Genomic DNA, 16,894 nt, shown 5'->3' on the forward strand with positions numbered 1-16,894 from the left:
GTTCATCCACAATTGCAGCACCACAGGGTTGTGATGGTGTTCAGGTTGTGGCGTTTTCCATGGACCCCATATGTCGTTCGAATTAACTCGTAGTGACCGACATATAGGGAATGTCTCGGTTACATACGTAACCCTCGTTCCCTGATGGAGGAAACGGAGATGTTATGTCCCCATGCCACAACCTTGAACTATTCACTTGCCGGGACACTTTCTCGGCCCCTCAGCGTAAAAGCTAATGAGTGGATGCACCTGTTGCCTATTTATACCTGTATGTACGGGGAGTGCCCAAGTGAGACCCCATATGTCATTTGACATAACGTCTACATTCCCTCCATCAGGGAACGAGGGTCACGTGCAAAACCAAGACGTTCTTTTGCATAGGGGTGCACAATAAATATCGGCCGATAATTAATGTGCATCTCGTCAGTAAAGCCGGTTCTCTAATCAGCGGTAAATTCCTTCAGGTGTGTGATTTCACATAGAGCAGCTGTTACTACACAGAGCAGTAGTTAACTGACAAGCTGCACAAATCCAGCTTCATTCTCAGAGGATTTAATTATCGGCCGGTATTTATCGTGCATCCCTACTTTTGCACAATGTGACAAAAACAGGCTTCATTTTCATTTTTTTTTCTTTTATATAAGACCACAATAACAGAAATATAATAAAATACACCATTGTTAAATAATAATTAAAGGTATAAAAATATGATTCACTGCTATAAATATTATTATACTTTATATGTCTAACTATGTGATGTTGATAGATCAGAATTTTGTTGGTTTAGGTGTGGGTTTTTTTTTTAGATAGAAAGACAGTTCAATCCGTCCTATGAGCAGACCAGTGCAAGAGAAAATAAAATTTCCCCCCAAGCTCTCTGTCACAGCTGTGTCTGTATGCAAGGACATTTGGCTTACACACATGCGCACATACTCACTCTCTACCTTCACCGTCTGTTTCCATGTCTGCTTTTCCCCATTGCGTATGATGAAAGCAGACCAATGCTACTGAATGGATTTCTAAAGGATAAGAGACAGGCTGTTTGTCAGAGGGAAGAGGGAGATCCTGTCTGCGCCTGACCCTTGGCAACCTCTGTTGCACAACACAAAGCAATATGATAGCTGTGATTTCCCTCTTTGATATGGAACTGTTCTTTTGCCGCCATCTCATTTCCGTCTTAATAGTATTTATCTCATTCATAACTTGTCTGTCATTCAAATTAATCATTTTACTTTGGTTGGAGATGCATTCTCTTTTTTTCTCCCCTTTCCTGTGCTGTTAAATAAACAGTTCATTCAGAAATGAAAAGTCAGTCATCACATCTGCATATTATTTTCCAAAGTTATATGCTGTTATCTTTTTTTCTCTGCAATAGAAAAGGGAAGATTTTGAAGATTATTTAGGCTGACTTTTTCCATGCCACAACCACAACTATTAACAAAAACCAAAAATCTAAAAAAACAAAAAGTGGGATGGGGTGGGGGACACAACCTCATCATAAAAACTTTAAATTTACTTTAAAATCTTCCTTTACTCATAACTCACAAATCTCCTTATTAAACATCTCAGTTATGTATGTAACCCTCGTTTCCTGAAGGAGGGAATGGAGACATCACATTGTGTAAACTGACATCTACTTTGAAAGTAAACTAAACGTGCCAATGGACATTGGCATGCGATGATTGCATCCAGCTTCTGCTGATCATAAAAAGGTAGCAGGTGCAACGCATACCAGGTTTTTGCTGAGAAGCCGAGCCATTAACCCAGATGCTTGGTGGTGCAGCAGCCGTGGCGATGGGACGTGACGTGATGTCTCCATTCCCTCCTTTAGGGAACGAGTGTTACATACGTAACCGTGATGTTCTCTTTCAGTTGGTCACTACGAGTTATGTCGTGACAGACAAATTGGGATCCCAGTGTCCTGTGTGAGCCTCCTTGTCCATTCCAGTGTCCTGTGTGAGCCTCCTTGTCCTCCCTGACCTTGCACAGCATCTGTGCGAGAAGGCTCACTGGGGGAACGCATACTTGTGCAGGTCCCGCAGCCAGCTGTGTGCTAGTGCATATGGGCCAAGTGTTCCCTCGGTCAGGAAGTAGTACAACTGGCAGTGAGAGGTTTCTGGAGGGGCAAACAGGTCTACCTGAGCTGCTTCTAAAACTTCTCCAAATCAGTTGGACCATCTGGAGATGGAGTCTCCACTCTCTGGAGGAGCGCAGCCCATGACAGCTTGTCGGCTACATGGTTGTGCAGGCCTGGAATGTAAATGGCACGAAGCGACCTCAGATGCTTCTGACTCCAGAGGAGGAGGTGGCGGGCAAGTTACGACATGCGACGGGAGCATAGACCACCTTGTCGTTTGATGTACGCAACGGTCGTAGTGTTGTACATGCGGACCAGCACCTGCTTGCCTCGTAAGCCCCCTTTAAGACCGTTCAAGGCAAGACGTACTGCAAACAACTCTAGGCATTTGATGTGCCAGTGCAGTTGGGGGCCCGTCCAAACCCCCGACACTGAGTGCCTGTTGTATGTGGCCCCCCAGCCAGTGGTGGAGGCATCCATTTAAATCACAGCTTCCCTGGAGACTTATTCTAGGGGCACTCCTGCCCGGAAAAACACAAGGTCTGACCATGGGGTGAATGTTTGTCGGCAGGCCGGTGTGACTTGGACCCGGTGAATGCCATGTAGCCACGCCCACCTCGGGACTCGGCCATGGAACCAGTGTTGAAGCAGTCTCATATGAAGCAGCCCTAGTGGCGTGACTGCCACTGCAGCTGCTATATGCCCCAGGAGCCTCTGAAACTGTTTCAGTGGGACCGCCGTCCTGCTCTTGAACATATACAGGCAGTTCAACACCGACTGAACACTTCCCTGCATGAGGCATGCCTGACCAAATCCAACTCCATACCAAGAAAAGAGATCCTCTTTTCCCAGTTGACCCGAAGGCCCAACCAACGAAGGTGCGAAAGCACTAAGTCCCTGGGTTCGCACAACTGATCCTGAGACTGAGCTAGTATGAGCAAGTCATTGAGGTAGTTGAGAATGCGAAAGGCACCCAGACACCGTACAAGCTGGACCAGCGGAACCACTAACATACCCACCCCATACAATTCAAATAGAATTCAAATACCCGAATAACATACCCGCGGTGGAGCAGTGAGATGGAATGCAGGGACCTGGTCCGTGGAAGGACAGAAGAGGGGTCTGAGTGTGCAGTGCAACGTTTAACTGGTTCCATGGTTTGCAAGAGGGTATGGGAGTAGGGCCTTTGATGACAGGTACATTCATCACCCCTCCCCCCCCCAAAAAAAGGTACCCTCTCTCTCTGGGTCACCCGTCCCGGTGCCTCTTGCGCTTCCAACAATGATAACATGACTCATCCACGAACGCCACCTCAGCATGCTTAATGCCCAGACACGTGAGGCAGCGATCATGACCATCGCCCGATGCCAGGTAATGACCACATCCAGAAATGCACGGGTGATATGCTGTCTGTAGCAAGATGCAACATCATCTTTACAAAGACTTAATGTCGAAATTGCCATATGCAATGTCGCCTTTAAAAAGATGCACCCGTGAATGCTCTTTTTGGGAAAAAGATCTTCTAGATGCTGAAGCTCCGTACTGTCAACACGAAGGGCTCTCAAAGAGAGCACTGATCTCGTTCAGTATTTTTCTCTCAGTAGAATAGTCAGGGTCAAAACAATCTGATCGCTCTGCTCCAAAGCGGAAAGCTGGTATGCGTTGCAACTGCTACCTTTTTATGCCCGCACTGTGATCAGCGGCAGCTGGATTCAATCAACACATACCAATGTCCATTGGCTCGTTTAGTTTACACTCAAAGTAGATTGGTCTCTCTAAGCGAGATCCCAATTCGTTGGTCACGATGTGACTCATAGTGACCGACAGAAAGGGAACTTCCACATATGCAGATCTAAAAACCAATGCCGAACAATGCCGTCATAAATAAGATTTGTGAACTACTATGAAAAATTTTCTAATTAACAATTGTAAATCCAAATTTAAACTGAATTGACAACAACACACAGGAAGTTGAATTGGAATTTGAAATGGAAGTCAGTTGGATTTACATTTAACATTTAGTCATTTTGTCCAAAGTCAAGTCAAGTCAAGTCATCTGTATTTATATAGCGCTTTAAACAAAAAAGATTGCGTCAAAGCAACTGAACAACATTAATTAGGAAAACTGTGTGTCAATAATACAAAATGACAGTTAAAGGCAGTTCATCATTGAATTCAGTGATGTCATCATGCAGCTCAGTTCAGTTTAAATGGTATCTGTGCAATAATTTGCAATTAAGTCAACGATATCGCTGTAGATGAAGTGTCCCCAACTAAGCAAGCCAGAGGCAACAACGGCAAGGAACCAAAACTCCATCGGTGTCAGAATGGAGAAAAAAAACCTTGGGAGAAACCAGGCTCAGTTGGGGGGCCAGTTCTCCAAAGATCACACAGAGTAGCCTACAATGCGTCTGTGGCACAACGGCTGTTTATCTAAAGTGGGGTCATCTGTTTTCCTGTGGTCTTGTCCCGGTGGTCGTCTGAGACAAGGTCTTTACAGGGGATCTGTCTCTGGGGCTCTAGTCCTGGTCTCCGCTGTCTTTCAGGGCTGTAGAGATCCTTTCTAGGTGCTAATCCACCATCTGGGCTGGATACATACTGGATCCGGGTGACTGCAGTGACCAGTGACTTACAAAACAGAACAAAACAAGCAACCAAAACCAACAAAAAATAAAAAATAAAAAAGTGCTGTTGACTTACAAATGAGGACAATAGAAGCAATCAAAACCAATAAAAGGGTAATAATATGAAAGTGCTGTGACAAGTCTCCGTTAGCCTAATGCAGTACATGTAGCAAAGTTTTTTGGTTGTTTGTTTGTTTGTTTGTTTGTTTGTTTGTTTTTATGATAAACAGAAAAACAAGATAGAATAGAAAAAGAAGAGAGAATGCTAGTGTCAGAGGCTCGCTCTCTTTTTTTTAAAGAAGACAAGTAGTAAGAATAGAAATTGAAATGAGAGTGCAAGTATTAAAGGGTCAAGTTTTTTTTCTTTTTTTTCTTAAAATTAGAATAGAGAGTGCTAGAGTTAGAGGAGCGAATGAAGATGGAAGAGATGTGTTTTTAGCTATTTCTTGAAGATGGACTCGGATCGAGTTGGGCAGGTCATTCCAGACGGAGGGAAAATTTAATTTAAAAGTCTGTGAAAGTGATTTTGTGCCTTTTTGGATTTACTGAGTTATAATTTAAAGCAATTCAACAAGTATTTGCATTTGGGGAAAAAAGAGTTCTTTATTTTTAAGTGTCCACCATTGTCCATTAATCTAAAGCCTAAAATTCAGAGTTTGTCTTAACTTTATCTATTAAAAATGCTAATCACTATAAAAAAGTTCATCACTTTTCACCACTCTTCACTGAAACTCTGCTTCCTGTTTTCTAGCTCAGTGAAAATTCAACTCCAATTCATAAAGTGAATTTGAACTCAAAAAAGAATTCGCAATTCAGTTCTGAACAGCATACAATCCTGCTGCAGATTTTTAACTGTGGGAGAGCTGTTCCTGTAAGGGCACTTTCTGTCATTTATTGCTCAGATAAACAGAGCTGATGCTGCTTTAAACAAAACTTTTCAATTAGAAGGTAAGATAGTGAGATGTGCTTGGGTTCTTGAGAGTGAAATATGTGGGGGCTGAGAGAAGATTTACAAAATTCAAAACTCATTTGACTTTGCTGTGTGACAGGCTGCTATGAATAGCGGTCTTGTGTAGGCATTGTGCATGGGATCATGTTTTTTCATCTTTAAGGGTTTGGTAGAATCTGAATCTGTCATCCTACATGGCCACAGTACACAGCTCTCACTGAGACACATCAGAGTCTTCAGCACTTTCACTTTTTACCTGTAAAGGGTTTGGCTGACAGAAAAGTTTGGGAATACCTACTCTAAATGAATGAAAGACTGAAAATTTTTGATCAGTTTGTGAATATTTTATGTGGCAGTTCACTTTAAGCTAAATGCAATATAAATGCTTCATGTTGTCTTGAAAATAAGGTTATAAAGCAAGATGAAGACTTAACATTACTTCATAACAGATCGTATGATCCTAACAATGTTATAAGAGTTTAAGTTCTGGTCTAGTGGCTGTTTAGGATCTGCGTTCACATGGGAGACCATATGAGACCATAGAAAAACACAGACTGTAAAATGACATCCCAACCAAATCATCCTGACCTAAGCGACTATTCTAATGGGACATTTTTTGTTACGAGAAAATAAAGTATGTCTGTTAATGGACAGAAATAAAGTGTGTGTGTGTGTGTGTGTGTGTGTGTGTGTGTGGTTGTGTGAAGAGAGGAGAGGAGAGGAGAGGCATCGATAAATCTAACAGATGGGTGCATGAATGCATCTGGATTTCCTCCAGCCGAGCTCCAGCAGGAAAGATTATAGAGTGCAGACAGGTTACATCCATCACAGATCAAATTTGTGTGTGTTTATATCTGTGTGTGTAACTCAGAAAGAAAGGCTGTGTGTAAGAAGTTATTTTTTGTAGGTCAGATTATTTGCTAGCTTTAACAGGAGGTATTCAACATCCACATTTACCAGATATTAAACTACTAAATATGTTAAAGGAATATTTTGAGTTAAATACAACTCTGGACAGAAACCGTTGTATGAACGGAAAATGTGTGTGCAGTGATGTGCTTACAGTGTAAGCCTAATGAGCAAGCAAGCATGGAGTGACGTGACAGAAGTGGATATTATGAACTGCCATTGTATGCAAGAGATGAGTCTGTGAATATGTTTAAAAGCAGAAAAAGCAGAGCATATAGGTTTGAAAAGACATGAGAGTGGTTAATCAATTTTTGAGACAGGTATTGACTTTCTGTGCTACGTAATAACTCGTGTCCTGGTAATACTTTATTTTGATAATCCCCATTAGACATTCTGTTGACTATAAGGAACTTTGCAACTACACATGAACTAGCAGTCATTAGAGTAAAAAAAAAAAAAAAAAAAGATGTTTGCTCATGTATTACTCATTGATAGTTAATTTTAGTTAATAAATGGAACCTTATCGTTAAGTTTTATCGCTTATTCTAATAACAGTCTACTAATACTCTAGTAAAAGTTAGTTGATGTCCACAATTAAAACCCAACCATTACAAGAAGAAACAAACAACCATAAGAAGTTATTTTTTGTAGGTCAGATTATTTGCTAGCTTTTACAGGAGGTATTCAACATCCACAAGTAAAACTGTTGCAGTAAGCTGCCGTGCTAACTAGCAGCCAGAAATACTCAGTGTACAAATAAACAGCAAATATTTTGAGCATGTACGAAAATATCCCAGAACCTGTTTCTGTGGTAACACTTCATTACAAAGGCGTTTTTTAAATTTATTTTTATTTTACCATTATGATTGAAAGAAAAAGAAAGAGGGTGCTATACTATGAAGTAAAGAGATTGTTGGTTTTGCTGATGGTACGGTTGTTTTTCTAAGTAGATTGAAATCGTCTGAAATGTATTTGAGAGAAAGACAAAAAACAAAAACAAATGAGCATTATCCCACGGTTTCATAGACTAGGCTTAAGCCTAGTTTCAGACTAAAATGCCTGTCTGGAAGAAACTTGCACTGAGTGATCTTAAAATATGTCAGTGTTATTGTTTTGTCTCAAGATGCACACGAGTAATGTTATTTATAAGGCACATTTATAACAGACACTTAAAGGGGGTCATATGATGTTTCTAAAAAGAACATTATTTTGATGTATTTGGTCTAATGAAATGTGTTTATGCAGTTTAAGGTTAAAAAAAAAAAAACATTATTTTCTGAAACGTTTTTTTACAAAGCTCATCAGTCTGAAAAGTGAGGTGTGCTGTGATTGGCCAGCTATCCAGTTCTTTGTGATTGGCCGAATGCCTCAAGCGTGTGATAGAAATGTTACGCCCCTTGTCATACTGTGATGCATGTCCCGGTCAGAACACAGGCGAGACAAGATAAAAACAATAAAACCCATTTCAAACGAGCGATTTATTGCATCCAGTGGGGACATAATTACAGATTATAATGACTTATACTGTGTTTTTACACATTGCGTTGCATCGCACCGCGTAAACATAAAACCATGTCTGAAACTGCTAAAAAATAAACTACAAACAACAAACTCTTTTCTACACCAGCGGTTCTCAATTCCACCCCCAGCACCCCAAACTCAGCACATCTCTCACTCCCCTTTGTTAACACACCTAATTCAGATAATCAGCTCATTAGAAGTGAGCTCTGTGCATGAACTGTGTTCCCATTGACATGGTCCCTACACAGTGTTCATTGCTCCCTACTCCCTGAGCAGGGGAAATCTGTTGAAGACTTCGGAACATTCATTCACGGATTTACGCTCCACAACATCTTTAAACAGGGACAAGTGTGACATCATATACCTCTGTAAATAAATACAATTTAAATTCACATCTCACACACTTCAATGCACTTTGACTGTAACATATACGTTCACGTCGAACTGGAATCATGGTGGAATATCCTGTGATGTCCACTTCGCAGGGCACTTACGTTCGAATAGAACAAACGTTTGAAGCCATAAGAGAAACATACAAAATGTACAGAGCAGGGGGTGCGAGGACTGGAATTGAGAACCGCTGTTCTACACTGCTTAAAACTCATGTTTGAATCATCAGTGGTAAATCCTTTACATATGTAAATGTACTTACAGACTGTGAGATAGAACAGCCGGCATTGTAGTCTTCTCTCCCAGGATCAGGAAACAGTCCTCCATAAAATGTGCTGCACACATTTGAATATTTTGGTTGAACTGTTCTAGAACAGTGTTGTAAATACTGCTTAACCACTGATTTCTAGTTGTGTTCTCTTTTGGAAGGCCAAACAAAGTATTTTCGTTTTCACAACGAAACAGTGTCTCCACGACATGGAGCTGGCAACAGCGAGAATCTAAGGTTACGCCTTCTTTCTTTGCGTGAACATTTTGTGGCGTTATGCAAATCTTCCCACATCGTGACGTAGACATGTGGGGGCGTGTCTAAACCAGGCGTTTTAGGATGGCGTGGACGAGTATTAACTTTTATAAAGAATATCTCTTTGAGTTTGACACTTTAGTCTTTGCAACTTTACAGATCTTCTTTATGAACCAAGAGCTTGTAACACTCCAAAGAGAAAACAAAACTTGAAATCGCATCATATGACCACTTTAAATGTCCTTATTGAACTATGGCCCAGTCCTGGATTAACCTAAACCCTGTCTGTGAAACCAGGCCTAAGAGTACTAAATTGGATATTTCATTATCTATCATTGTGGCTCTAGGCTCAGCCTGTTCAGGGGAAAATTTTTTTTGGTAATCATCACAAGAAATCTTATAATTGAACCGTTTGCTAGCAGCAAAGGCTCCTCTGGGACTGGCTTTCTAATTGCTCTTTTTCCATTGAGCACCCAGTTTGCCTCTCAGAGCTGGAGCCCAGGAACCTTACATCATTCTTTGACTGCACAGTTAAAGCACCCTTAGGTTTGCTGGCCATTATGGTCATTTGCAAACAGACAGATATTCAGTTTTGCCAGCATCTTTCTGACTGAAAAGAGTGCAGTCTTGTTGATGTTGAACTTTTGAAGTTTCTTCTTTGACAGGCTCCTAAATGTAATAAACAAATAAATAAACAAGTAACTAAATAACAATGGTTCTCAGCTGATGACCCAGAAATAGGTCGGTTTTGGGGGAAAAAATGCAGCACATAATTATGTGTAATTAGGCTGTTATTAATTAATGTTAATTGATGTGCACAAATAAATCAATGTTGCTTATTTTATCAAACTTCCAATTTTCCTAATTTGTCCATATCATGTTAATAATTTAATAAGCATGTTAATAATCTTGTAGACTCTAATGATTGATAATATTAATAAAAGTGCTTTCTTTTATTTATGTATTTATTTATTTAATCTTTATTTTTTTTTTTAAAAAAAATGTAAAATCTGGGTACTGTTGCAGGACCGGTGTTTGAGATATTCTGAATTACTCAATTTCAGTCTGAAATTGTCACACCTCTGGACTGTTTGTTGTGTTTTCTTTCCCCATGTGATCTGTGTGACCTTGTTTCTGTCTCCTGTTCATTAAGTCATTTGGTTCAGGTGGGTCTAGTTAATTACCTTCATTTGCCAACCTACTTAAGTTGTGTTCTGTTCACTGTTTGCTGTCCGGCTACTTCAGTTTTGCGATGCTACGAGAATAATTTTTTTTTTTTTTTTGTGCAAAGAAAACAAAAATAACAATTTACTCAACCATTCTTTTCCACCAAGTTATGTCTTCTGGCAAGAATGTATTGGACGTAATCAGCATTGTTTACATTAGGGGGGAAAGTATGCACATGAACCTAATCTACGTAATAAGCGTGTTTACGCTTAGGAGAAAGCGTGCGTATGCATTGTAATACTTTCTAAAATGGCAAAAGACTTAACTCGGGGGAGAACAATAGTTGAGTAAATTATGTTCTTTTTGTTTTCTTTGCGCAAAAAAAAAGTATTCTCGTAGCATCGCAAAACTGATGTCACATGGACTGTTTTACCGATGTATTTACTACATTTCTGGACCTGGGAACATTTCAGTTGCATTACTGTCTATGGAGGGTCAGATAGATTTAATCAAAAATATCTTAATTTGTGTTCCGAAGATGAATGAAGGTCTTGCAGGTTTGGAACGACATGAGGGTGAGTAATTAATGACATAATTTTTATTTTGGGGTGAACTAACCCTTTAATGAATGGAAGACAGAAACTAGGTCACACAGAGCACATGGTGAAAGAAAACGTGACAAACAGTATATTAAGACAACTTCCATATTATTGACTGTGCCGCCAGGCTTAAATGCATTTGTCTATGCAAATCAGCCGATAGAAATCACTCTAAACTGACAATTATAGAGGCATGTATAAATAACTCCAGGAAAAAAGAAAAGGTTTCAAATGTCGCTTCCACAATTTAACTGCAGTAGCAAAAACTCTCTGCCCATTATGAGAGTGAGTCAGATTGACTTTCATTTGACCTTACCAAAGGCAGATGGAGACGGATAGGGAGAGCTTTCATAAATTTTAATAACTGTAATGCACAGTCTCACCATCCTTAATACTGAGTTATTGTCCTTATGACACTAAAAAATAAATAAAAAAATAAAAAAAATGAAATGCTTGTGTTTATATTTATTCTTGGATTAGTCTGTTCTTTTTCTTTTTCTTTCTTGGATTTATTTTTTGCCTGATGTACTAGACCAGGAAAACAACAGAACAGAAAGAGAAAAGAGCAAAGATATAAATGCTTAAAAGAAACAAACACTTTGACACAATTTCATTGTCACAGTTGGTTTCAGGTGTTGGTTTATGTTTATAGTATCATGTCTTTTATTTTGTCTTTTTCCTTCTTTTGTTCTTTTCATTCAAAACTTATGCTATGCATAAACATTATTTAAATGATGGTAGTATCAACTATTTGCTTATTAGCATGCATATTACTAGCATATTGGCTTTTTAAAGCACATACTGTATTAATCTCTTATTCTGCATGACTATATTTTACATCCCTTAAACCTACCTCATATCTAAACTTAACAACTAGCTTATTAACTATTAATAAGCAGCATATTATTAAGTCAAAAATCTTAGTTAATATTTGGTTAATAGAGAGACTTTGTCCCCAAACTAAAGTGTGACCATAATTTTATATATTCCTTAAAAGTTTCTATTTGTCTGTTTTATGCATTTTGTTGATTTCTGTATTACTTCATATGTAGTAAAATATCTAAATAAATTTTACTTGAATTATCATTGTCTGATAAAAGCTGCAATTTTAACAGGATATCCGCTGTAGATTTTTGTCATATGAAACAACAAACATGAATAGTTCGTAGCTTAAGGTAGACAAGGTGTTGAATCACACAGGATCAGGTGTGAAAGCTTGCAGATGGACAAAACTCATATCCTTAAGTCCAAAATGGCCCCTTTTATGGCACTCATGCAAAACTTCAACAGCCATTTCATGCTTCTCCAATATTTTTACACCTCTGCACTTCCAGAGATGACGCGTTCTCACTAGCTGAGATTTGTGAAGAAACCTTGCCACAGATTGTCAGGAGAGAGTTTTTGGGGGTGGAGTGTGCTTTCAGTGCCATGTGTAAATTGAGGGAATCAATCTTGGATATGAGAGTCCCCAGGGTCCCTTACTAAAACAAGCTCATACGGTGATCCAGAGTAGTCTCTGCCTGTTTGGTGTCAAAGGAGCTTACAAAACATTCATTGACACTGTGAATCGCAAGTCATCTTGGAATATAAATATGCCTAGTAGTGTCATTTTGTTCTGCATCTGTGCTATCTTGCTAAATTAACCATCCATTTTGAGTTTTATTATTATTATTATTATTATTATTATTATTATTATTATTATTAATTATTTATTTATTTATTTTTGCTTAAGAGGAGTTTCCAATACTTAACTCTCTCATAGCTCTCTATGATTATGATGCTTTGATGGAAAGATACAGTTTTTTACAATCATAATAGTTATGTCAAACAATTTTCCCTGATCTAATCGATTCTCATTGATCTAATGACCTTTAGAATGATCTAAGTGTCATAACAAAGATCATTCTAAGGAAACATTGGAATGTCATTTGTGTGCTGTGTTCTCATGATATACTACCGACAAAATTAACGAGATACTTAAGTCACAATATTTGATAAATTTTATGTTTAGCATGAAAAAAAAAATTTGCATGTCCGCATTCAATCATCTGTTGGTTATGGTTGTAATGTCATATCCTTAATGCTACAGCATAGTACACTGAACTCTTTATTTCAAAAGAGCAAGAGAAATAATGTTTTCCATGATGTAAAACCTTTATAACAACCATTGAAATGGTTGTTAAAGGCCCTATATCACATACAGTCTGCTTCCATTTATCAGGCCAGATGTTTTTTCAAACCCGGAGAGCAGCAGCATCTTCCTTATACTGTATTTTCTTGAGTTTGTGGCCATTCTTAGCAGTCTTCACACCTAGAGTGACTTTCTTGAGCTGACCGTTCATATCATTACTGCTCCTCAGCAGTTATTAAAATATATATTAGCTCTTTGATTTTATTAGGCATTTTGGTTGATACATTAGCCAAAATCTAAGGCATCATGTATGAAAAACTTTACAATACTGTAGTAACCTACAAAATTGGTTTAACTCAAATCACCAAATATTTTGATGAAAACTATGGCTACCGTGGTATGTTTTTTGCAAAAGGAACCAGAAAAGTATTGGCTCACAGTTGCATGAGCTTTCCGAAGTTCAGGTTTTGTTATTGATTCTTAATGTTGCGATTCCTTAAAAATCTTTCAAATGCAAGCAACATATGTTAAAACACATTATGTAGTATATTCAGTGCAAGCTATATCATTGATTTCAAAGCAACAGTTCACCCCAAAATGAAAATTCTGGCATTGTTTACTCTCATCTAGAAAGTCTGTAAAATTTTCACACAAAGAAAAAAAAAAATGTCATCCACTGACAGTCCTCCTCCCTTTTCATTGCAGCTCTCAAATGTTATGCCCCAAGATCCACATTCAGACTTGCATGTCACATTCATCTACAATACTTGTAAGAACCAGTGGTGTTTGGTCTCAATACTGTCAATATCGTCAAACGGCCATGGTGCCTTGGCATGCCATTTTTGAATCTGAATGTAACCCAAATTAGATTTCAGAGCTTTGGCTAATGGGACAAGTATGAAAGAAAAACAACTTAAAAACTAATCTATATCACAATCTATCCTCACACAAACCTATTGGAATGGGTTTGGACAGTGAAAATGTCCAAGTCATACAGATATTGTGATTCAGAACAAGTGGTCTGATTCTCCTGAGACTGATGGTGACCTGTTCTGCCCAGAGAGATGTATAATTCATAAAGCACTGAACTTTGTCCCAGCCATGCACTGTGCAATTTAAATGATTACTGTTACAGTGCTTACTAAGCAGTAATCATACTGCATCATTTGTGCTTTAATGTAATTTTCTGTCATGTAACAACAGGTTTTGCATTTCACTGATTAATATATTTAGTTTGAAAATAGCAATGCCATATCAGCCAAAATAGTGTTGATAATGAAGGATGATAATGAAATGGACTCTCGACTATTAGCTCGCATTAGCTTTTATGTCGCGGCTGCTGTTATTTGCAGATATTATGCTGTTAATTCTCTTTTGGCTTTAAATGATAGCATTTCACACATATAAATGTCACTGCAACACTGTCATAGCAGTAGATATCATAGCAGTGGGCATCAGCCATCCAGCCTGACACTGAGCTCTTGTCATGACAACAGGCCTGTTCAACAAGGCTATTTAAGAGTCAAAGAAATAATTTTAGTGAGAAAAAAAGTTGTTGTTCTTGTAAAACATTAAAGTAATTTGCTTCTTTATTGTGAGGTCAGAGGATATTTACTGCACATACTGTGCATGCAGTGAATTCTGGTTATATATGCACCATAAGCAGGAGATCACGACTTGATCATGGATTATCACAAGTGTCTTTGCGTTTTCTTTCAGAATAACCAACAGTTTATGTGAATGACCTTTGAATGGTTTTTACTCTGATGCTTCTGATTGTAAATGAGATTGTAAATTGCCCTGATATTTGTCATCCTCAGGTGTGACCATGAAACTGATGGACGAGGTGGCAGGGATTGTTGCTGCTCGTCATTGCAAGACCAACATTGTGACGGCATCTGTGGACGCCATTAACTTTCATCGTAAGATCAAGAAAGGTAATTAAAAAACATACATATATTGCTTCTTTTTTATTGTAACATGCAGAATATTGTTGGTACATGGTTTCTGATTCTCACAGAAATCTCACAGACATATTTATGATAGGAAAGCCAAACTTACTTCATGTCATTTCCAAAAAGTGGTCTTCAGTTGTGATGAATTAAAGACAGACAGCCTTTAAGTAGAATGGGTTGTAAATAGGTAAGTGGAAAGTTGCATGCATGATGCATTGCTTAATACTACTGTTGTTTGCCAAACATATAGTCTGAATTGTCATCAATAGTTCAACTGGACTGCTAGGCAATTCTAGTGATTTTTTTCTCAGTTCTTGTTTTGTAAAAGATTGGCAGTTGAAAGACATTTATAATTTATGTACATTTATATGTATCATTTATTATACTGCTGCACAATACTCTATTAGATTTTGTTGAATTCCAGGTCAGATCTGGGATATACAGTATATAACCAATATTTCCTCTAACTTTTTTTCTTGCTAAACAAAAAATTTCCCTATTGGGTAGACATTTCAGCCACCTGAGCAAAAGTATTCTTTATACCAGGCCTGTCCAGCACACACGAAAAACTGTGTAACTTTTAACTGTAATGTGCTATTTATATTTATTTTATTTATTTCCATCATTTAATCAAGCCACTCTTCTTTAAGCATGATGACATTTTATTTTGCATGTCACTGCATTCACGTTGGCTCTCGTGTTGAGCTATTTTGTCCACAACCATTGCCGTATTAAATTTCTACAGCGATGGATTTGGCACACATCATTCACTTTCTATGAAACCTGTAAACCATATTTAGCTGTTCTTTCTCTGTAGCGACACAAACTCTATAGTTGTTTGCTTGAGCATTGCAATTAATTAGCACCTAAATAGACTCCAATCTCATGGCTTTCCCAATTTATTTTTGCATATTTCTTGTGCGTGGAATATTATTTCTGGCATATTACGTGCACAGCTTAGAAGGAACATTGTACATAACACATTGAGATCAGTTAGGATTTTTTTTACAAACCTTTTAAACAATATGTTTGAAACAAACTCTGATGCTGTTTATTTTATTTGCTTTTAAAAAGAATTTGTTAATAGTTCACCCAAAAATTGTCATTTATTCTCTCTGATATGCTTCATAACCCAATTGATACTTTCTTCTGTGGAACACAACAGTTTGTTTCTGTCATAGTTGCATGGGAGAGATATAAGTGCATGATGAAGAAGATAGTTTAAACAGTCCTTTTAATAGTAATCCACAGGATAACAGATATACCAACACACAGCATAAACTAACATCAATAACCAGTCAGGGATAGAACTAAAGAGGGAACTTAAATAATAAGACTAATGAGAAGAAGACAGGTGCAGGTGATTAACAAATAAGGGAACACACGAGGAACTAAATGGGGCAGGAGAGAGAGAACTGACTAAAACAAAACAAAAAGTCCATAACTGTGACAGTACTCCTCGTCCCAAGAGGTGTGAAGTCACATCACAAATGGACCTACTGCGGAGGGAGGGCGAGGTTTCAGGAGGTAGATGATGAGCAGGCAAAAGGCTGTTAACAGAGAGGAGATGGAAGGGACCAGGGAGGAGCAGATGGAGGGAGGAGGCAGGAGCAGGAGGAGTAAGGCAGGACCCAGAGCACAGCCAGGAAGGCAGTCCACGGTGGAGCTGATAGAGGAGCTGATAGCGACTCCCAGTGCCAGAAGCGCTATGGACAGAGGAATGACTTCTGTGGGCATAATAGGACAGACAGATAGTTCAGGGCAGACAGACAGTTCGGGCACAAGCTCCATGGTCGAAGACAGATGATGATGGCGGAAGAGGAATAGGCATATCTGCATATATATCCATAGTTTCCTCTGAGCTCACCCTCAGCAGTGGAACAGTGGGCAGGGCTTTACTCCGCATCCTCGATCTCCACTGTATCATCCACCATCTTGTGCATTGTTTCCGGCTCTTGCACCTGGTCAGACGATCGATGAGGATCTGGCTCTGGGGTCATCCTCAGCTCTGTCACTCTTGGCGATGGCTCATCGGTCACGGCAGGCTTT

The 16,894-nt window shown here is 38.7% G+C and overlaps 1 protein-coding gene across 6 annotated transcripts in view; it reads left to right on the forward strand.

Annotated features, from left to right (window-relative positions):
* The window catches only part of LOC109079283 (cytosolic acyl coenzyme A thioester hydrolase-like), a 79,352-nt gene that overhangs the window by 34,438 nt on the left and 28,020 nt on the right, over positions 1-16,894 (forward strand). For all 6 annotated transcript variants that reach the window (XM_042762909.1, XM_042762910.1, XM_042762911.1 and 3 more), the window contains one exon: positions 14,711-14,827. In XM_042762909.1, coding sequence (XP_042618843.1) covers positions 14,711-14,827 — 117 coding nt within the window. The remainder of the gene's footprint in view (positions 1-14,710; positions 14,828-16,894) is intronic.

This window comes from Cyprinus carpio, chromosome A8 (assembly GCF_018340385.1).
Source record: "Cyprinus carpio isolate SPL01 chromosome A8, ASM1834038v1, whole genome shotgun sequence".
Classification (NCBI taxonomy): domain Eukaryota; kingdom Metazoa; phylum Chordata; class Actinopteri; order Cypriniformes; family Cyprinidae; genus Cyprinus; species Cyprinus carpio.